This window comes from Streptopelia decaocto, assembly GCF_964273445.1.
Source record: "Streptopelia decaocto genome assembly, chromosome: 2".
Taxonomy (NCBI): domain Eukaryota; kingdom Metazoa; phylum Chordata; class Aves; order Columbiformes; family Columbidae; genus Streptopelia; species Streptopelia decaocto.
In genome coordinates, this window is record NC_138655.1 from 155,453,041 (window position 1) to 155,476,161 (window position 23,121).

A 23,121-nucleotide genomic window follows, 5' to 3' on the forward strand; every position below is an offset into this window, starting at 1 on the left:
CAGAAATACCACCTCTTATTTGCATCAAGGCAGCACTGAATATTTTGAAAGACAACAGCCCTAAGCACATCAACTCACAGTACTTTAAGCCTTTTTCATTATTAGCTATAAATAAATAAATAAATAAATAAATATCTAAACTATCTGTCTCAGAACCAGAACTTGGTGTATTCACATCTACTTCTAATAGAATAAAATCAGACAGCAACTTAGATTTCTTCTTCCTTAGAAAGAAGGAAAGAAAAAAGAGATATAAACTACCATAGAGAAGAAATCTGGAATAGTTATAAAGAACTGGAAACATGTATTATGAGAAAATAGTGCACTGGAGAAAATTTGCAAAAAGAAATAAAAGCACATAAAACATGTGTCCATAAATGTAGAAAGAACCATTGATAAGGACTTGGAGAAAGAGGGAAAGATTTCCAAGAAGCAGGAATGCCATTTCTTGAGAAGCAAAAATGCATTCTTAAACAATTAAATGTCTTATTTACTTCAGTATTCACTGAGGAGAAGAGGAAACAGGTGCCATTAAGAAAATTGCTTCCCAGGAGATACACAGTCCTGCAGAGACTTGCAGTAAGATAGAATAATATATAACACAAATGGAAATCAAAAACTTGCCAGAACAGATAATCAAGAAATCAGACTGTCAGAAAATGCAACTAAAAGAATCCTCCTGGAATTCTAATAAAAGTGCTTAAATAGATGGGGAAGGCTCTTCCATTCATCTAGGCTCATCTGCTATTAAATATTTAATGCGCATACTCATACGTACACATATATTCCTTACAGCACTTTTCAGTGAATAAAAGTAGAAAGAGCTAATGAAAGAAATTTGAACTTATTATTTTCAGCTACAGACACACATCAGATCATTCAGCTGTTCTTAAAAACAACTGAGCTCACCAACTATTTTATCCAAGATGAATGAATTCTATGGATTTAGAGAATGAAAGATAAAGATCAAGGGAATCTAAAACATTTGTCCCTAATTTGGCAATCCAGTCAGATTCAAGCTGATATGAGCTCAGAGGGCTTTTTGATTATAGTCTGCCTGTCTCTGTAAAGCATCCACCAATGTAATATTCAGTACTGGGCCTGCAAGGTCATGCACAATACTAATACCACTTTAAAATCAATCACTTGTCAAAAAAGGAGACACCAGCTTCCATTGGAAATTATGGAAAAGGATGGCACAGGCTTGTCTTTCTGGTGAATGTCTACGAAAACTGATTTAAAAATGCATCATAGACTGGTACATGACCATGAGTCATGGTAATGCAGGCTGGAGGACTGCAAGGTCTTGATCAAAATCTCTAGGCTTCCCCTTAGCAAGCAAACAGTGGAAATAGTCCTTAGATACTGGTAGCACTGCTTTTAAAATGATGACATTATCATGGTTCTCATGTGACCCCTTTAAATCATAGATGACAGGCTGAATTTTTACTACATTTTTTTAAAGAACTTTTGTCCTGGAGTCTTATTTTGTCCCCTAAACAGACAACGAGAGGTGATAGCATTCAGGCGATAAACACAACCACTTAAAAGTAATTTTGTCTTACTCATGTAATTTTCTCTTACTCTATAGAGGTTTCTGAGCCGGCTCTGATCTCAGAGCTATTCAAGGCATGAGGTAAGACACTGGATTTAGCAGGATTTCAGGTCTATTTATCTACAACAGAGGTATGGACAAATGAAAATCTTAATGTTTGAATGCTATCAAAAAGGCTAGTCAGAATTACAGCTATTCAAAGATCAGCTAGCTAAAATACGGACAAAAAAATACAAATTGAAAACAAACAACTCAGTAAACACCGCAATGTTGAAGAATGAACTGGGAAGATCTCAGCAATAATGAGCCCAGGATTAATGTACACGGTTCTTCAGAGCAACTCTGTCAGTCTATGGGAAAGGATGTTTGTGATGAAACCATCGCATTTTCCATCCAGCTGACCTTGTCTGACTTCCAAACCCTAATAAAAATATAGCACCATGCTGTGATGCCTGCAGAGAGCAATATGGCATTATTAGTACATAAAATGAGATACAGTTGTGATCTCCTGCTACCGGTGCCAGCAGAAGTGCCTCGTTACAATATGACTTCACTGGATGCTGGGTCACACTTTTAATTGGGGCAAGAGATTGATTCTTAGGCTGGTGCTCTAAACTAATCTGACAGTTTGTGTTACTGGGTTTCAGAGAAAACCAGAATGACTCAGTATTCTCCATATCTTTTTGAAAACTTAGAGTCTCTGTTTAAATCTTATTTCTTCTCATGTCAACAGGATAAGAGATCTCAAAGGTTTGTGCAGAGGTTCTCAGGAATATTGAAACACAATATTCTTCTGAACAGCTTCTCTCCACATAGATCATGTCCTCGTCAGTTAAAATCAACAAGGCATACACTTACTAGAGCGATTATTTCCATTTCTTATCAATAGTGATACCTTCACTTTTAAACAATACTACAATTAGCCTGATTTCAGACACAGTTTAAAAGTCAATTATAAAATACTCGCCTTATGTAAAAGACTAAAATACTACTCTAGCCCCATAACAGAGATGTATAAACCTCAAGTACACGCACAAGGGGAAATGCTTGCCTTTGAAAGGGGATGTAATTTCTGCCTTCATGACTCTGCACACAGATGTTGCTTTTATTCCCCTATCTACTTCTTATGTGTGACATGGGAAAACAACCTTTTTTCTTCCTGTCTTATCTCCTCAAACTTGTAGTGGAGCATTCAATAAATGGAGGATTAGGGTATAGGGGTGGAGAGACATCAGGGCTGGTGTGACACAGTCTGGGCAACCAGCCCGGGATTCTATCACCTTTGCCATAAAGAGACTTTCTCAGTTGTTAATTTATCAAGGAAAGCGGTGGCTGTAGCATCCTTTTTCAAGCCCTTTTTTGTGTTTCCAAAATTTCCTCATTCCATTCTTCCCCATGTGTTCTGGGCTCCCTAAGGGTGCAGGATACCTATTTTGGGATAACAAGAGATTTTAAGCCTATTAAATTTGGTTAGTGTCTCCCTGTGAATGGTCATAGAATCAGGTAGCAAGGACGAAAGGGAGCCCCAGGACACCGCTGAGGCACACGAACGCTATGGCACAGACTGCTATATATTCCTCAGAGGTGGGACGCAGATCACTATACAGTCCTCAGTGACTGGGCACAGGTCTGTATATAGCCCTGACTATGTAACCTGAGCCCAGGCCCCATTAAGCCCCACAACATTGAGGAAATTCCCATAATCTTGCAGATTTGGGTCCTGCAAACTGTCTTTTTCTCAGATGCCCGCAAAAAAATAGATCTTTGTCCTGTAACATGCAGCAGAAATTCTTCATGCTGTGTAATCACACAACACACTGCGAGTTTAAGTAGGCTGAAAGAGTTTATCACCCAACCACAGCAACAAATAACCAAGGCCCAGGCTGCAGGGTGTCTCCACAGCTCGACAGCAGCAAAGTAAAAACATCCCTTTGGGGAAATGCATGTTTCTTGTCCCTATTTTAGTGGAAAACTCCCCAGAACCTTGAACATTAGGATTAAAATACAAACAAAAAAAAAATCCTAGTCTCCACTATGGAAATCCACCTACAGAACAATTTCATTTCTGGGATGGTGATGCATGGAAACAGCAATTGTACAGGCTGTGGTTAACTGCCTATTCCGTGCTATGCACCATAATTCTACACATTCTCTTTCAGCCACCTTTATTTCACTTTTCTGTCAAAACTCCATGTACTAACTCAGCCTTGTTGAGTATGAACAAGGAGGAAAAGCCAGGTTAATGTGCCAGGTTTTAGCTGTGGTCAGTGTTGGGATGTGCATGTACCCTGTGGCAATGTCAGCTTGGAGACTGACCGCAGCCTGGGGACCGGAGGAGTTTTATTCACACTGAGACGTGCAAACAGTTCCAAATTCAGAGAAGTTTCTCAACAGTGAATTACATTTTATTCCAGAATAGAATTTAATAGGAACACTGCCTCCATTTCATGGGATGCTGCCTCAGATAAACACTATGTTAGAGTTTGTTCCAAACCTTTCTTCTTTCCTTTTATTTTTTTTTTTTTCTCCTGATGAGCCATAAGCTATTGACCTTTTCTGTAAGATAAGGAGGTTGGTTCCTGGGCTCTTCTCTGCTAAACTGCTAACATCTGCATCTAACTATTAATTACCCAAGATATTATTTTTTTTTCCAGTCTCAGTTGTTATTACTCTAATCCTTAATATCAAATCCTCCCATCAGGGGACTATTGGTTATTATTATAGCTATACATGGTTTCTAAGGTGTCCACCCACATCGCAACTGATTCTGGAAGAGAGAAGCATGTGGTAAGAATTGCTTTGCCTACTCAGGAAAGGAACATTTCACATTAAAAATGCTCTGCAGTGACCAACATGGGTGAGCAAATGGCAAATCTCCTGGAGAAATAATATGGTGTTGAGCTGCTGAAGTGGATTTCCTCCCACTGGCACAGCCAAGAGTCCTGTCTGAACCACCTTCTGAGGCTGAGCTGCTTTCAACCTGCCTCTGCCTGGAAGTGAGTGATGCTCAAATAAGGGCTTTGCTTAATAAAATGCTGGCTCTTTCTTTTTAAAGAAGTACAAAATGTATTTGCAAGCAATAAGCCAGTGTGTGATTCAACCGCTGTTCTAATGCTTTATAGAGTGTTTAATTCAGATGATTATAAAAAGTGAGAAGCCCAACAGCTTCATCAGGGCTTGAGCCAAATGCCAGTAAACTCAAGTGAAATATTTCTATCCACTTCAGAGGATTTAAGGTCAGGCTCCACAATCCAGCTATCAAGTTTAACTCTTCAAAGGGCTAGTCTTCTGCTGTCAAAATACAACTGTAAAAGCATATCACATCATAAGGATGTTGTTATTTATGGTCTGGCACAGAAGTCACCACACTATGCAGCACAGGTGCCTTAATTAACTATGTTAACTATCTCAAAAAGACAATAAAACTATGGAATGTTAATTGGTAAAGAGTGATGAGAGAGAAGTAGCCATAGCAGATTCTTCAAAAACTGCAGAATACATTTTTTCAACTTATTTAACAAATTTCACATTGTTGCTCAATTATACATACCCTTTTATAAGGGTTTATTTCAACCTTTCTGTACCATTGTTGGGGGACAATATTCAGCTCCTCCTGAATTAGCTGAAAACAGACTCTTAATTACAGTACTTTTTCCTCTTAAAAGAAAATGTGGGCTCTAGTACAAGTTTGTAAATGTAAAAGAGTGAAACTGTGGAGCACTCTCTACAGTAATTATCACACATTGCCTCTGTTGAATAAGCAATATTCCTCTCCTTGCTTTGCGGATGGGGACACTGAGGCACAGGAAGATTATTTAATGCTACAGAGAAGAGGCACAACAAGCCAGAACAATATAAAATAGAACAGTCTTGGTCAAATAGACAGATGTCTGCAGCAGAGCTTATTCCCTGATTTTTTTTTGACTATGATTTTAAATAATGAAACACATTTTCCTTTTAATGTGAATGTGGAAACGGAAGCATGTGCAAGGAAAACCTTGTTGTCTTTCAAAATATTGTACAAGAGGGTATGTACAAATTTGATGAAGTTTTCTTCAATTAACTTTAGCCTCTTTCCTGCCAGCAGCTTGTATATAAGAAGACAGGAAGATTAGCAAGAGCTCTGCACAGAGCTCTACAGACATTGCTTTGAAAATTTACTCTCAGTGAAGCACGGGCTCAGTTCCTCCTCCTGTTATCACTTCAATCTCCAATGCATATTTTTTTCAGTCACAACACTCAAGGGACTTCTCTTGAAGTTGCTGGGAGTTCAGTGTGGGGGACACGTGCAGTATTTCACAGACCCTCGGCAGTGTCGGCAGGAAGAGCTGAACTCAGCTCCGCTGTTGCTCCTGTGATCTACTTACCATGTTCCTCTGACTACACCATATAAATCTGAGAAGAAATATGGATTCTGTTCAGGAGTAACTGTGCACAATTTCTTTCTTCCCATACACAAAACCAATGAGGAGTGGGAATAACTGCTGATTTTCTCCCCGATACCTATAAGCAAATTTGGAAGCTCCTGTTGGTTGCAATAGGACAAGGTTTTAAACAAAAGGAGGGGAGATTCAGGCCAGACATGAGGAAGAAATGTTTTACACTGAGGGTGGTGAAACACTGGCCCAGGTTGCCCAGAGAGGTGGTGGATGAACCATCCCTGGAGACATCCCAGGCCAGGCTGGACGGGGCTCTGAGCAACCTGAGCTGGTGAAGATGTCCCTGCTCATGGCAGGGGTGGCACTGGATGAGCTTTGAAGATCCCTTCCAACCCAAACTATTCTATGATTCTATGACTGATGTGCCCCAGCTGGATGTGTTAACACCATGCTGAGAGCTCATACGAGGGGTCAGCACTAATCCCTGCTACTTACCTGTGCTTAGAGGGAAAGGGCTCATGCAGAACTGGATGAGCACTGAGAGGTCTGAGGAAATGTATGTTTTATGCTGGCCTTTATTTTGGGGAATGCAAACACAATACAGAAATGTAAAAAAGTTTAACATATCCGCTGGTCACAGCAAAAAGAGAAAGACAGAGGTGCTTCCTTGGATATCAATCCAAAATTAGCTCTTGTTTAAGACCTGCAGTGCCAGATTAAACCAGTGGTCCAGCGGCATGCACTGGTGTGAAATGACCCTAACACTGGTGAGGAAAATCCTGCAACAAGGTTACGGGAACACTCTGGTCACTCATGGCCTGACCATGAAGACCCCGAACAAATTAAGCTTTTCCCCTTATTTTGGTGAATGATGTGAATTAATAAAATCATCCATACTGGATACAGTTGGAGCAATATTTTTAAAATCCACAAAAGAATAAAATGATTTTCAGTGGTTGGATTTCATAAGTAGGTTGCTGCCTACATTGTATTGCTAAAGTTTTATTTTCAAAAGTGAGTAAAAATAATATTAGGAAATAACTGTATTTAATATTGATCTTTTCCCAGCACCTTGCACGAGAGTTCCCTGTTCCACATCCAGACCTGCAGATGCTATTGCAGTAACTATAAACTACCACTATCTAGTAATTACAATGTGGCAAGTGAAACTGTGGGGTTATGAGAGGAGCTTTCCAAAAATATTTATAATGCGGACAGCTGTAAGCAATTATCAGCAGATATATCTGAAAAACAGCACCGTTCAGAGGAGAGCAGATAGGATGGTACTGAAATGTTCATACCAGGGATCATGAGCAGCAAACACAGAGGCTTGTTCCACTAGATGGCACCCGGAGCCAGCATCTCATTTTTTGGGTGAACAGCAGGAGAAAAAATGGGTGACATGCAGGAAAGCTGAACTGAACGTAACCTCCTTACGCATCTCAGCCCAGAAAAATGAGAACTGTGGATCTCAGCTGGCTCCCCCTCTGAAAACTGAAAATCACAGACCATTGAAAACAGAAGGCAAATGTGGTGAAAACGGCAGGGGTTTCTACCCTGAGTTTACCAAAAGGCTGCGAGAAGGCTGAAATAACGAAAAAGGAGAAATTAAATCTGTGCAGGGTCCCTCCATGGATACTTACTCCCTCTTCTAGCTCAGCCTTATTTTCATTTTTAAATAAGATCTCTTGAGCCTATGTCATTGGTATATATTAGTTGTTCTTTAGAGACCCAAATTGTGCTACGCTTCCTCATGTGGGGAGTTCGCCTTCACAACAACTCTCATGGAAAAATGCAGCATCCATGCACCCTGTATAAAATACCATTTGTGTTAGGGACATGCCCGAATTGGCTTGTCAAACTTACAGAGAGCTCAGAATGAAATCTGGAAAATGCTCGTACAAGCCCCTTTTGACATCAGACACAGCCTGAATCTGGAGAGTCTGCAGAACACGGTAAAAATAACTAGAAAATTCCCTTTAAAAAGCAATTTATGCTGGCAGATCAATGTCATGTTATTTAAAAAATGATGCCACCAATTAGATTAATTGCCTTCCTAATTAGTTAGCCTCAGCAGGGGTGTAGCAAGGGTGTGAGTGGGTACAAAGCCTGAACTGTCTGGCCTTCCTGATGAGGTAGACCATAGCCAAGGATGAGAAAGAAGGTGGAAAAAGCACAGGGAAAGTCACACTGTGCCAGCCCATTTCCAGGAGTGAGTGTCTGTGAGTGGGAGGGATATTGCAGAGGGGAATGAGGGTGCTCAATGCTTGTTGCTCAGCACCAAAGGCTTTTGTCACTTCTGTCTTTGTCACATGGAAGGTAAGGATGCTGCTTGTGGGTTGCAAATTTTGTCATCACCAAAGGACCTGGAATGTCAAAATGAGGGGAACCTTGTGCTGTGTCAGTGTGCTTGGTCCTGCACTCAACGATCTTCATCCACACACATCTGCCAGAGCAATATTCCTCTGTCAAATACGAAATACATAATGAAAAGATTTTTAGCCCTTCATCCAACAGAGACCCTACTTTCAGTTGTTGTATTTCGTCACCTTTTAAATCATGTTCACCTGCTACACCTGTCCTCTCTCTTCATGCACCACCCTAAAATACACACAGAACTCTAAAGGAACAATAAATGTCCATGTTCTGGGGAAACAGTTATGTGCCACCCTTTCCACCACTCACATGCACTATGATCACCTGAAAGATGAATGCAATTGTTATTGTACAATAGGGTTTGCAATGCCTGTGTACGTACCCGCAGCCTAAAACACTTCACAAATCATAGCTGTACCAACACAAAATGCAGCAATCCCTCCAACCCTCCTCCTGCCAGCAGTCACCTGATCCATCACTATGTCACGCAGCGGGGACACCCATGCCTGACACACCTACGTGCCTCTTGGCACCATCTCACTTTCCAAATCTTCCCCTTATGCTGGACACTTCTCCTCTGACAAATCCACCCCTCCAGCTGCTGGCACCACTGCTCATGCAAACACAGAGAGCGAGGTGAAACACAGCTGAGTGTGCTATAGAGCTTAAGCTGGGGGGAACAAGAAGCTGGTTGTCAAGGATGAAGAAAGATCGTGGAGTAGCAGCATACTGCCTGGACCATTGTATTGTTATTGTTTAGCATTTCTAATACATACTATGCATGATAATTCTATTATTTTCCACGTTTGTTTTGTCTGGAATACAACTGTGCTGTCAGTCAAATGCTTTCATTCTTGGCCAGGTTTACTGCAGATACAAAGCTTGCGTGCTCATGGTGTGTGTTCATCCTGTTGCTCAGCACCCTTTCAGCCCACAAGATCTTTTCAGATATATTGCCAGAAAGATGGAGCTTTCAAAAATTAAATAAACCCAGTAAGTTGCTGAAAAACAAACAAACAAACCAACACACACCCTAAACCAAAATTAAAAGCCCTAACCAACCAACTAAAAAACCCCCACAAACAAACAAACAAACAAGAAGAAAGAAAAGCAAAAACAAAGACCAGACTGAGTCAGGGAATGAAAGAGACTGAAGAAGTCTGGAGCATTTCTCACTGGGACACCAGAGCTTTGATGTGGATGATGGTGGGAAATCTCCTTATTCCCATGATCCAGCTGTACATTGAAATGTCTTAACCTCAAGCTCCTGATTTTTTGTGGTGAGTCAGTCCCAAGACACACACTGTAGGGAAGCAGACTTCACAAGCTCCTGGGCTCACAGGTTTTAAGACATGTATGTCTCTAGTACAGAGGGTTTTTTGAACAAAGTATTGTTTCTCTGTTGTTAGGTAGAAGCCAAAGAAAGTTATTTCAGCTGTTGTTGTTTTTTGAGGTTATTTTATTTCTTCTTCTTCTTCCTTTTTCTTTTTATTGGGGGGGGGGGGATGTGTGGATAAGTGTGCTGAGACAAATCCTTGAGGAACACCTCAGTCCAGGTGCAATACTAGTTTATTTGGGGGAAAAAAATGCCGAGAGATGTGTTTATATCTTGCCATTGAATCTGTGCTTCTGTCGTTAATCCCAGTGGTTACTGTACCAAAGAAACTGGATTGGAAAGAGAGCACGGGCCTTAAAAATGCAGGTGGTGCAACGTCTGACTAGTAGGACTTTTGCCCTTAAAACATCATTCCTGTGCTAAACAGTGAGGAAACACTGAGCACACAGGCATGGCCAGGATCCTGCCTTCTCTCAGAGGCAGGCACATGGCTCATAGATGCACAAATCAGCAGGACTTTAGGACATGACCTAGTGTTTTCCTAAGTCAGAGACACAGTAATCCATTTAATACAGTGGTCTGGGTGAGAGTGGGTATAAACTGAAATGGGAGGTTCAGACTGAATATAAGCGGAGACTTTCTCCCTGTGAGGACAGTCAAGCAATGGGAGAGGTTGCCCAGCAAGGCTGCGCAGTTCCCATTCCTGCAAGATTTCAAATCCTAGCTTGATAAAACTCTGAGTAACCTGCTTTGACCAGGAGGTTGGACCTTGGAAGAGTCTTTCCAGCTGAGTTACCTGGTGATCCTATGATGAGCCTGTGTACAAACCAGGCAGATTTTCTTTTTAAACTTTGCAGGCTTTGCCAGCTATTGCAAGCATCCAAATATCTACTACCTGTTTAGCCAAAATGCACAGAAATGTCAACTCAGTGAAGAAGCACAGCAAAAACTGAAATGATATCTTTTATGTGCAATGTTTTACAGAAATGGCAGAGCACAACTATATTGTCCCTTTTTACCATTCCCGCACAGTTATCACCAGTATGATACTTAAAACATACAACCTGGCACCAGCTTCCTGGCTTTTAGCTTTCTATTTTCTGGCAAGGATTTGAGGAATTTTGCTGTGCATTTCCATTGGTGCGATGGAAATGCCACTCTGAAACAACATGTATCACCATATGCCTGTATGTCTCTTATTGGTATGGTGGTGACCCATTCCTAACCAGCTGGGCCAGTCTTTAAGGTATCTTTTAAAAGGGTATATTTTAAGGGAAAAGCAAGTGGAAACTATGGGTTAAACTCTAGAGAAACAAGGCAGGCAAGATGAGCTGCAGGGTGATGGAGATGGAGCTGCAGGTTACCTGCAGTGCCACAGAAACAAAGCTGAGAAAGGGGGATAAAAAAACCCTGCAACTGATCAAAGCTAAAGAATGATCCCCTCAAGCTAACCGATGATTACGTTAAATACTGAGTCTGCCTCAGGACCTTTGGTAGACAGGGAGACCTAAATGAAAAGGCATTGTGTGATGGAAGTGTATTGCTTGTAATGATACACAGCCTTTCATACTATGTGCTTTAGGTAAAGCAATATGCTATCCTTAAGTTTAGAAATGCTGCGTAAAGCCTATGTGGCATTTTTGTTTGTCTGCACTTATCTGACACTCCCTGAAAAGATAAACTATAAACCCAAAGGCTCGTAGCTTCAGTATAATTGTGCGTGCATGCATCTAAAAAGCATAAGGATCCTGGCAACAGACTACTGGTCTTCCTGCCTTCAGATGGGATGCTAGAGAGAACATTTGTATCAAGAGAATCTGCTAAGAGACCTAAAAACTGAAGGGTGATGCTTCAGTTCTGAATGAATTTAGGGACCAAACACCCCTGGATAGATCCCCTGACAGAGCTCTGGTGAGTGGCCAACTGCGGCTCTAAGCCAGACGCCAACACATCTATATTCTAGCCAAAAACTTGAAAACTGGAATATGGAATTCATGTAGTCTGGCTCTCTGGGGAAGCTGAATACTTCTGTTTCCAGACTATGTCATCTTTTGTACAACACACAGCTCAGTGGATTCTGCAGCCTGAATGCCAGACCATTGCAAAGGGCTGTCACAGGAAACCATTTATCACGATAGACATTATTTTGCAGAATTCTTAATGGCTGAGTTTTAAAATGAAGACACTGAAAAATTGCTTACCCATGAGGTATTTTGCTGAGGACATAATGTGCTGTATATGAATGCTGATACACCTGCAAAAACAAAATTAAGAAACAAAACAAACAAAAAAAAGAGATTAGTAATTGTCACCTGTGTTAATAGGGCTCTTTTTCTGCAAAATCAATCTAGCATTTACGGCTAGGGAGCTCTCATAAACACTTCAAAATCTGTAGTAGAAAAGAACAATACATTAATCCACCTAACGCTGTTGTGTGTTCTTTTCATCTTGCACTTTATTACAGTGTTTGGCAAATCGTATACATCCAGATGCTCTGTGTTGTTACCATGACTACCAGGTCTTTGATTAAACTGGGGACACATGGTCTCTGCAAGGGCTAAATATAGAACAATCATTAATGAGGACACCTTGGTCAGCTGGAGACATACTCCATCATTATAACTAGACACAACAGGGATATAATGCGTATTTTTTTACTTTATTCCCACATAAATAAAACAGGGAGTGGTGCTGGGTGATCTCAGAGTGGGTTGTAAGATCCTGTCAGTCAGCAAATAAAACCTTATTGACTTCGGGCGTAAAGCTGACCTCACTTTGGTTTGAACTGCTACATTGCATCTTCATACCAATTTGCACTCTTAGGGCCTTGAGGAGGAGCTTGTCAGCTTGTATGGCAGGTCATCTCAGAAGGAGAGTTCATTATTTATTCTCTAAGTAATAAATAATAACACCAGAGTCAAGGTCAATGTTTTAAGAGTTGTTGACAACTCAATCCCTCACAGGCATCTGTGGATTCTCAAGATGAGCAATGAGGAGGAACACAAGAGTCAGGGCACTAGTGTGAAAGGTCTAGATATACACATTTATACAGGCACTCACTTTTGCAATTCTGGCATCATTCTGTATGCTAACAAATACATAAATAAATGCATTTTTAAAAGAAATAATTAAATACATAAATAAAACAAATAAATCTCCTAACAATAATTTCATTTGACTTCTACTTAAATCTTTAAGCCACTTGCTCTCCAGTAGGTGTCATAAAGCATCCTGTCCCAGAGGACAAAGGAGGAACTTCTTGAATACTTACTTCACCAGTCAAGTTTGTCTGATGAAAATTAATTTTCCTATGCATTTTTTTTTTTAATTATGCCAAGAAACCAGGATATATCCTGGATAGTTCTGCTGGCCTCAGCAGTGGTCATCCCAAGCACGTCACTAGCATCACAGTCAAGTAAGCATGACTTACTACTCATTACTCTCAAGGGCAAGCTTGCATAGTGGCATCTATAGCAGACTTACATCTTTTGAGGACTCAGTAGAGAGGCAAATAAATGCAAGACACATTATCCTGTAGTTAGTAAAACAAGGTTCTCTGTTACAATTTACACCCAAACATTAAATAATTACGCTGCTGCATGAAACTCCCCAAAAAAAGCACTGAAATGCAGAGACTAGTGCCAGACTGATGCGATTCTTCACCTGTGCAATCAATTCCCTTCTTTACAAGGACATCATCAGGTTACATCCCAAAATCATATCTCCTTTTAGGCATCCAGATCCATAAAGACTCCTCCAACAAGGAGAGTCTCTGGTGTTTCGGTATCAGAGAAGATCTAGGAACACAGTGCCAGCTAGCTTTTATTTTAGTACAGATGTCCTTTTTAGATCCACTTGTTTCAAACGATGTCAAACAAATTACTATTATCACGTCTATATCTAATCATACAAAAGAGCTCTTGAATCTTATAATGCTAATATCGGAGATCAGCTGATGCACGTGCCCTTAGATTTTGCTCTAGCTTTGGTGAAGTTCAAAAATTGCTAAAATTCCTTAAAAAAATGCACTGAAAGATAAAATCACTCTACAGAGCTGGAAAACCTAATAACACATTGCCATTAAATGCTGAGCAACTTTTGTCTTCAAATATTCTGACAGTAGGACATAGAAAATGATGTAGATATATAAATTGTGATCTGAGGCAAGGACTGGTGTTCAGGTTACCAAGCCATGATGTGTTGTCAGCTACCAGAGGCAGAAGTTAGTCCCCAAAATGAGTATGAACAGACACCTTCAGGGGAAAACATAGACATGTGGAAGGCTGGAGGGAAAAGAAACAGCCAGAGCAGTTTTGAGCAGGACATGTGCTGATGACTCGCTTGTGGTACAAGGTCCCCACAGCCATGTTAGAGAGTTTAGAGCTGTCTTAGGGCCATTAATGAAGACTGAGGTATATCGTCTCCTTGGTTGAAAGAGTTTAGGAGTGGCAAGGAACTCCTTTTTTTTCTGAACATCATTTGTCATCTTCTTGGGTCTTTGACCAGACTCTAAAATATCTCACATCAGCTGCAGCTGTAGGATGTAGTCTTCAAAGGCTTGCAGCTGACAGAGGTCATTCACAGGAGCAATCCTTTCTCAGATAAATCCTTAAAATCAGTATGTTTGCTCATGTAAACAACCACTACTTATATGAGCAAAGATTTCATGATCAGACATTTGTTATTATTATAGTTCTTAAGAACAAGAGTGCATGCAGATTGGAAGTCCTTCTCATTTGTACTATTTCAAACCTGTTTGGAAGACACACTGCAAGCAACCCTCCTAAGCAGGCAGGAATCCAAGGAAAATATCACTTAATGTCTTTCTGAGAAATTAAAAGGCTGCTTTCCTCTTAGATATGCAAACAAAATGAAGTTATTTTAAGTTTGAGAGAATGACTATGTCTGCTTAATAGCTCAAATAAGATGTCTGCTGGATTCAAGCTGAATTAGGCTATTCAATTACTAGCAGGAAAAGCCCACAGCAGGAAGAAGTACAAGAAAGAGGTGAGCATTCTTCTGAAATCCAAAGCTAAGCTTCAGAGACGGGACAGTGCTTAAAAGTCAGCATTTATTTCATTTGACCTCTCTGTTTCTGAGGCTTAGCCAACAAAAATAACTGTACTAACTCTCTGTGTTCCCCTTCCTTATGCAAGGGGTGTGGTAAAAGCCATTGCACTGATTTGATGCTCTTAGCCCTGATTTTTGGCTGGATCCCAGAAGCACACAGCTCCTCTCAGTAGAGAGGCATATTTGAAGGCAGCAGAAGTTTTGGCAAGTGTTTTGCTCTGTAGACCCTGTGTGCCAAGTCATCCTGCTAATGCAAGTTAGAACAGGTTTGAGACTGCTCTGAAGGGTTCTAGGTATGACCACAACAGGGTGACAAAAGGTCCCATGCCAGCTGTGACCAATGAGTGCTGTAAAAGTCATTACACTAAAACCACCATGCCAGAAGCACTCTCCCACTGGGTTTCTCATCCCAGGTCACAGAACAGACCTTACTGACTTTCAATCTACATTATGCTCTGCAACATATGCATGTTTACACTGAAATCATAAAGGGTCTAAAAGACAGATCTGTCTGTTTCCACTTAAGTCTTGGAAAGTCAATTATCTCTCTAAAATTCAGAAAAATACAGGACTAATTATACATGACAACACTTTGTTGTGAAACCACTAACCTCATTGTATGTAATTAACAAAAGAAACCTGGGCCTGACCAGATGACAGTGGAAATGCAAACACTGCAGCGCATACAGCAGCAGAAAAGAGCATCTGCCTCTCCCCTGCCACCAAATTCCAAAATAACAAGTAAGTGGTGGTTCCTACAAGCTACAGAAACAAAACAGAAGCAGCAACTTTCTGTGCCACATCACTGCAGAGACAGTATGGTGTCAACAGTAGAGTAATGTCTTGAAAGCACTTGCTTCATCTCCAAGGATACAGGTCCTAGTCCAGCAGGGCTTACTTAAATAGAAAACATGTTATTTAACTGTAAAATTGATTTGGATTCATTCATTCACTGTAACTGGAGCACAAGTTTTATGGGGAATGGCTGAGGGAACTGGGGCTGTTTAGCCTGGAGAAAAGGAGGCTGAGGGGAGACCTTATAGACAGGGTAAAATCGGGTATTTCCTGAATACCATGCCATTTGCAGATCTGAGATTAAACTCTGGTGGACTGGCTGCCATGATCTCATGATTAATACTTACTTGATAAATACCGGAATAAAACATCCTTTGCATCCATTTTCTAAATTATATCATAGAGCCTGGTCCTTCATTCAGTTGTGTTATTTATGTTAAAGAATTGATAGTAGTATTACATTAAAGAATTATCTAGAAATCTGACAAAAAATTCTCATAAAATGTAAAATTTGAAAGGGAAGAGTTACAGGGCAGAGTAGAAGTGCAAGCTGTGTTACAAAGCAGTTTGCAAGGCTGAATACAAAATTCCTAGTATTTACTGTCTTTGTTCTTTTTCAGGAATCATACACTTCATCCAAAATGTCACAGAATCACAGAATATTAAGGCTTGGAAGGGACCTCGAAAGATCATCCAGTCCAATCCCCCCGCCGGAGCAGGAACACCCAGATGAGGTTACACAGGAAGGTGTCCAGGCGGGTTTTGAATGTCTGCAGAGAAGGAGACTCCACAACCTCCCTGGGCAGCCTGGGCCAGGCTCTGGCACCCTCACTGAGAAGAAGTGTCTTCTCAAATTTAAGTGGAACCTCCTGTGTTCCAGTTTGAACCCATTGCCCCTTGTCCTATCATTGGTTGTCACCAAGAAAAGCCTGGCTCCATCCTCATGACACTCACCCTTTACATATTTATAAACATTAATGAGGTCGCCCCTCAGTCTCCTTTTCTCCAAGCTAACGAGCCCCAGCTTCCTCAGCCTTTCCTCATATGGGAGATGCTCCACTCCCTTTGTCATCCTCATGGCTCTGTGCTGGACTCTGTATAGCAGTTCCCTTTCCTTTTTGAACTGAGGGGCCCAGAACTGGACACAATATTCCAGATGTGGTCTCACCAGGGCAGAGTAGAAGGGAAGGAGAACCTCTCTCAACCTACTAACCACCCCCCTTCTAACACACCCCAGGTACCATTTGCCTTCCTGGTCACAAGGGCCCAGTGCTGGCTCATGGTCATCCTGCTGTCCACTAAGACCCCCAGGTCACAAGGGCCCAGTGCTGGCTCATGGTCATCCTGCTGTCCACTAAGACCCCCAGGTCCCCTTCCCCTACACTGCTCTCCAACAGGTCATTCCCCAACTTATACTCGAACCTAGGGTTGTTCTTGCCCAGATGCAAGACTGTACACTTGCCCTTGTTATACTTCATTAAATTATTCCCCGCCCAACTCTCCAGCCTGTCCAGGTCTCTGGATGGCAGCACAGCCTTCTGGTGTGTCAGCCACTCCTCCCAGCTTGGTGTCATCACCAAACTTGCTGACAGTGCATTCTGTTCCCTCATCCAAGTCGCTAATGAATATATTGAATAGTACTGGTCCCAGTACTGATCCTTGAGGCCTCCAACTAGACTCTGTCCCACTGATCACGACTCTTCGGCTTCTTTCCTTCAGGCAGTTCGCAGTCCACCTCACTAACCAATCATCCAGTCCACACTTCCTCAATTTAGCAGTGAGGATGCTGTGGGTGACTGTGTCAAATGCTTTACTGAAATCACAATAGATCACATCCACTGCTTTGCCATTATCTATCCACCTGGTTATGTCCTCATAAAAGGCTATGAGGTTGGTTAAGCATGACTTCCCCTTGGTGAAGCCATGTTGACTGCCCATAATGACCCTCTTATCCCTGAAATGCCTTGACATGGCACCAAGGATAAGTTGTTGCATCACTTTCGCAGGGATGGAGGTGAGGCTGACCAGTCTATAGTTACCTGGGTCCTCCTTCTTGCCCTTTTTGAAGACTGGAGTGACATTTGCTTTCCTCCAGTCCTCAGGCACCTCTCCCATTTCCCAAGACTTGGCAAAGATGATGGAGAGTGGTCCAGCCACGACCTCAGCCAGCTCCCTCTGGACCCATAGATTTATGGATGTCCACATTGCTTAGTTGCTCCCTAACCCAGTCCTCATCAACTGAGGCAAACTCCTCCATTGTCCTGACTTCTTCTGGGGCCGCAGGGGTATGGGGCTCCCCAGGACAGCCTCCAGCAGTGTAGACAGAGACAAAGGTGGCATTCAGTAACTCTGCCTTCTCTGTATCTCCTGTCACCAGGGCACCCACCTCATTCATCAGTGGGCCTACATTGCCTCTGGTGTTAGTTTTATCTGCCATGTATTTGAAAAAGCTCTTTCAGTTGTCCTTGACCCCTCTTGCAAGGTTTAATTCTAAGGAGGCCTTAGCTTTCCTAGTTGCCTCCCTATGTCCTCCGACAACAGCCTTATATTCTTCCCAAGTGGTCAGCCCCTCCTTCCATGATCTGTAAATTCCCCTCTTCCACTTGAGTTTGCCCAGCAGTTCCCTGTTTAACCAAGCAGGTCTGCTGGCTCCCTACCTTGACTTTCTACATGTCAGGATGCTCTGATCTTGAGCTTGGAAGAAGCAGTCCCTGAATGCTAACCAGCTATCTTGGGCCCCTTTACCTTTATCTTTAAGTACCCTTGCCCATGGGATTACCTCTAGCAATTTCTTGAAAAATGAACACTTTAAATAATCATCAGAAATAAAACTGTGCAACAGTTGACTAAAGTCTAAAATTAGCAAGAATACACTTTAATGTAATAAATCATAAAGCACTCAGTAGTTATCCAGGTGAAACGAATCACTTTTTCTTCTGTAACTATAAAGTAAATCTCCAAATAATAGATCCCCTTGGGATACTTTACAGACCCAACTTATCTTTATAATCTATTCCCTTTTATACTCTACAGTAAGACAGTAAAAATACAGCACAAGTGGCTGGTAGAACAGGAACTGCCAGATTCATTAAAAGGGTTTCCCACAAAGAGTCTCTAAAAAGACATTTGCTGGAAGTAGATTCTATAGCCTATTTTCCTACTTGTGCTATGAGCAGACAAATCCCCAAATGCACATATGAATGTCAAACCAATTGAATAACCCCAAACATTTGACATAATTACATACTCCACCTTTCAAAATGGCCCTGGTACCCTTAAACAGTAACTCACACTGTGATGCAAAATATGCAGGTAAAAGATGACTTGCCATTTGGCCTTTAATATCTGTGATATTTAACCAGGCTCTGAAGTTGACAAATTAAGAGGGAGAAGAGAATAAGGTAGAATGCAGGAAGGCTTCTGCCTGCATTGGCAAACAGCTCACGTATTTGGTGCCCTGTTATCTAATGATGGCATGAAATGAAGGGAAAAACAAGTTCAGAAGAAAAATCGCAAGAAAATGTTAGCCAGAGGTTGGATTTCCTTCTACTACATGTATGTATTGTGCACAGTAAAGGATGACCCAAGTCACTACCATACTGTCACATTGATTATTCTATTGGTCAGTAACCAACAAGCAAATATTGTGTTATCTTTACAGTATAACTATGTAATTCATACAAATCTTGCAGCAGAGAAAAGGATAATTGTCTGACTAAAAATACCTCACTGCCATAATTCTTTATGGTATTCTGTGGGGAATTAAAGAAGGTCACTACCTGTTTGGAGAATTTTCTGTACTTTTGATGAAAGTCATCAAAAGACTGTATTTTCACTTAAGGAGTCAACATTATTTGCCTTGATGAAAATTCTTTATGATACCATTAGTTTTGCTGGGGTTGTACAACCTGTAAACCGATTAATAACTTGAACCCTCCTGTTTAAAATAAATCCTTTTCCCATTATGTGTTGAACTGGCCCTCCAAAGGGACAAAAAATCAGTTCCTATAACTGACCACCAAGTTCTTGGTAGTGTTTTGTTCAATTTCTGATCTTTCATTCTCCCATGTATTTGTAATTTACAGCACAAGGAGCTACCTCTGTCTGAGACATAGTTTCTGGGAATTTAGGTAATGGTCTTTTCATTTTTTTTTCTATCAGTGGAGGTACATTGGTCAGCAGTATTCTCCCTAGTCCAACTATTTTAGTAAAGTATTACCACCATTTTATTGCTAATAGGCACTCTACAGTAACCAGCCTGGAATTAGATTCTCTGAAAACCCACATGCTATCTATTCCTTTTGTGTCACTGCAATACGAAAAAAAACAACACCAAAATCCATACTGGTATTTTGTACCCTACACTCAGTGAGGCTCAATTGCTTGCAAGAACCAAACAAATCAATAAAAACATATAATTGGAGGTCTCTTCAACATTCTTACCTTTCAAATTCATTGTGATACTGACTTTTGTTTTCTTCTGAGACAGCAAATTCTCTTTTGTCTCTACATTGGATTATACCTTGATATTTTATCACTTTCCAAGTAACGTACCTCTAATACTGTCTCATGCCGTGTGCCAATGTGTTTCTACAGCCCCCCAAGGAAAACTGTCCATTTCTCTTTGTGCTTCTCATAAATTAGGAAAACCATAATGAAATGCTATCAATGAGCATTTCCTGCGCATTGGCTCAGCTGGCAGCCAAATAACCCACAGCTGTTATCAAATCCCTGATTTGGGATGCTCTTACCCATTGCACCACATCCAGCTGATCAGCCACATATGTAATATGGTCACTGCCACCAAAAGTGCACACTGGGAGAGCTGTGTTACACTGGGAGGGTCTGGGCACCTCAGGAAAGGGCAGAGATGAGGGAAATACGTTTGAGCAGGAAAGGTGATAAGAAGAAAGGGTCTCTGGATCAATTGACATACAGAGCATTTGGCAACTGGTTGCCTTTGCTAAAATTGTCTCTGTATTGCAGAGGAACTAACTTAAATTAACATATGGGCAAAAGGAGCAAGATATATATCTGGGGAATGCACATATTACAGTTGAATTATGGGAAGGAAACCATGGGTGAAATGACACTAAGTGTCAACACTAAGTGGTCAGTGTCTCAGAGAGATCCAATGGGTCAGTGACTCAGCCACACCAGTGTGAGTAAGAAGCTGCTTCACTGCTATCCAGTGTCATAGGAAACCAAGGATGAGCAATTGAGTACCTCCAGAACCATGAAAAAGAATAGCAATTGATTTGGAGCAAGGGAATAAAATGCTATGTACAAGGGATGGAGAGTGGAAGAACACAAGAAGCAGTGGATCATTAGGAAGAGTCTTGCTTGGTTCTGTTTTTCAAATCTTTTAACAATTTAAGCTCTAAGACTGAAAGTTAAATCATGGCAATACATGCCTGAAGGAGGCTTTATAAGCTTGTCCTTGGTGTGCAGAGGACAACCAGAACAGCTATGCAGTCATGCAGTGCTGTGAATGCTCTGTCACACTGGAGGGGCTTCCTTGGCACAGCAACAATCTCACGTCAAGGTGACATCAGGAGGGGACAGCACATTCATGCCACAGTGACTTGCATTTTAGATGCATTTGTAACTCCAGCTGAAGCCAACTGTAAGAGGGTCATGCAGGCAACATGCAGTTAATATGCAAATCTTTCCCACAAACATACAATGGGAGTGCTGGGATTAGAAGCTGATTTTCCAGCCACCAAACCAAAGGTTCCTGAACCAGCAAAGCCAAGGAGTTACTCCTTCACAAATAGCGTCATCTCTAGTTTGCAAAATAGCCATAAATAAAGTGTGATGGCAACATCAGTAATAGATGGACTGCAGCGTTGTAAGATAATGCTGTTACTTCACGTTCCACAAACTGATTATCTCTGTTGCTTCGTGATAATAATTCTTTATTAAAAGATTTGTTTCCAAATTACACTTTTGAGAGCCTTATACTGCTGACGATGCCAAAAGGGAATCTCAAGGCCTGCTCTAGGATTTATGACTTTGTGACATGGTAGAGGTAAAGCGGATGCTTTTTCTTTTTCTTTTTTTTTTTTTTTTTTTGTTACAAATGCAGCTCCAGAACCAACTTAGGCTACAGGTATTAACATACAGCTCGTGTGCCAGATCTCACCCCTAGGAGAGCATTAATCCAATCTGCCAACTGCTGCTGCACTCCAATACAGCTCTGCCCTGCCAAGCAATTACAAAAGCCTCCTTCTCCTCCCGAGCCACCTGTCCCTCACAGCGCTCCGCTGGCACCAGCAAGCACTTGCAGTCACTGGATTAAAGGACGACTGCTCCATTTTTAACTGGTAAATAAAATGGCAGCTGCAAAACACTCAGTAGGATTTTTGCACCAGTGTTTGCATGCTTGTTGTTGCTCACGTTAATGGGAAGCATCTGCAATCAAGTTATTAAGAATTATGAGTGAGGGTTATGAATAAAGAGCTTGTTTTGTTCTTAATCTTGTTTTTAAACATTTATTGGTATTCACATCACATGGTATAAACTCCCAGGTTCCCCTCCCACTCTGCAGTGGGCATAGCGTAACACTGGATGGAGATTCTCTAAGGAAAGCCCTGTTCAGAAACTTGGAAATGAGAACTAAATTACCTAGTAAAAAGTTGATGTTGCCATTTTATCATACCACACAATATACCTACGGAAAAGAACTAAAAGATAAACAAAACTTTCGCATTATTTTTTAATAAGGATAGGAGTATAAAAGTAGCCTAAGGCCAAATGAAAGTTGTAGAGTGAAACAACAATTATCCCAAATCCAGGAAACATAGAAAGCCTTCAAATCCACACAAACACACACAAAACATACAACATTGATTCTACTGTAATCTCTGTGGTCATAATAATATCTGTAGTGGGTCAGACCCAAAGTCCATCCAGTTCACTATCCTGCCTTGTACAGTAACCCAAAGCTGATTCAGAAAGAAAACTAGAATTAGCTGATTTATACTAATCCTTCCCCAAAATACCTTCCCAGACTCTTGCAGTTTGCAGCTTGGAGCCACACGCTTTTCAGCTGTCTACCCTGCCATTGATGTCTCCAGTCATTCTTTACAAGCATTTACCCTTTTTGCACCTACAACCTCATGTAGCAACACCCTCTTCTCAGACAATAGTGCCAAAAGCCTGCTTGGGGTGTGATTCCTCTGACCGGTCTTTGGTGTCTGTTTTAGCCTCAGATTTACACCCTGGAGTATGTTAATTATAAAGGCAGCCCAGGGCAGCAGATGCAGATTTACAACGTTCACATCTACCTTCATTGACTTTGGAGTTACAAGTCTGAGGGCTGAAGGTCAGCATGAGAAATCAATGCTTAATAATCAATACTTTTAACAAAACATTAGATAATGCCTTCTTTAAATGAAACATTTTTTGAGCTGAGCAGACTGGAGGTAGAAATATTCTAAAAATCTTTTTTTCGTAAAGTTTACAATCCAAATGGTGCAGGTTTGTAGCAATTATGTGAGAACTAAACCATGAAAATGGGCTGAATGCTTAGTATATCTAATTAATTTATTCACTTTTAAATAATTCACTTTACCGGCAGAAATTAGCAACTGCAGAACCACAGCATG

General features: G+C 41.1%; 1 protein-coding gene across 2 annotated transcripts in view; it reads right to left on the minus strand.

Annotated features, from left to right (window-relative positions):
• Window positions 1-23,121, minus strand: part of DPP6 (dipeptidyl peptidase like 6) — a gene marked incomplete at its 5' end in the record, with an annotated part of 400,138 nt that overhangs the window by 108,515 nt on the left and 268,502 nt on the right. For both annotated transcript variants that reach the window (XM_082045833.1, XM_082045834.1), the window contains one exon: window positions 11,848-11,900. In XM_082045833.1, coding sequence (XP_081901959.1) covers window positions 11,848-11,900 — 53 coding nt within the window. The remainder of the gene's footprint in view (window positions 1-11,847; window positions 11,901-23,121) is intronic.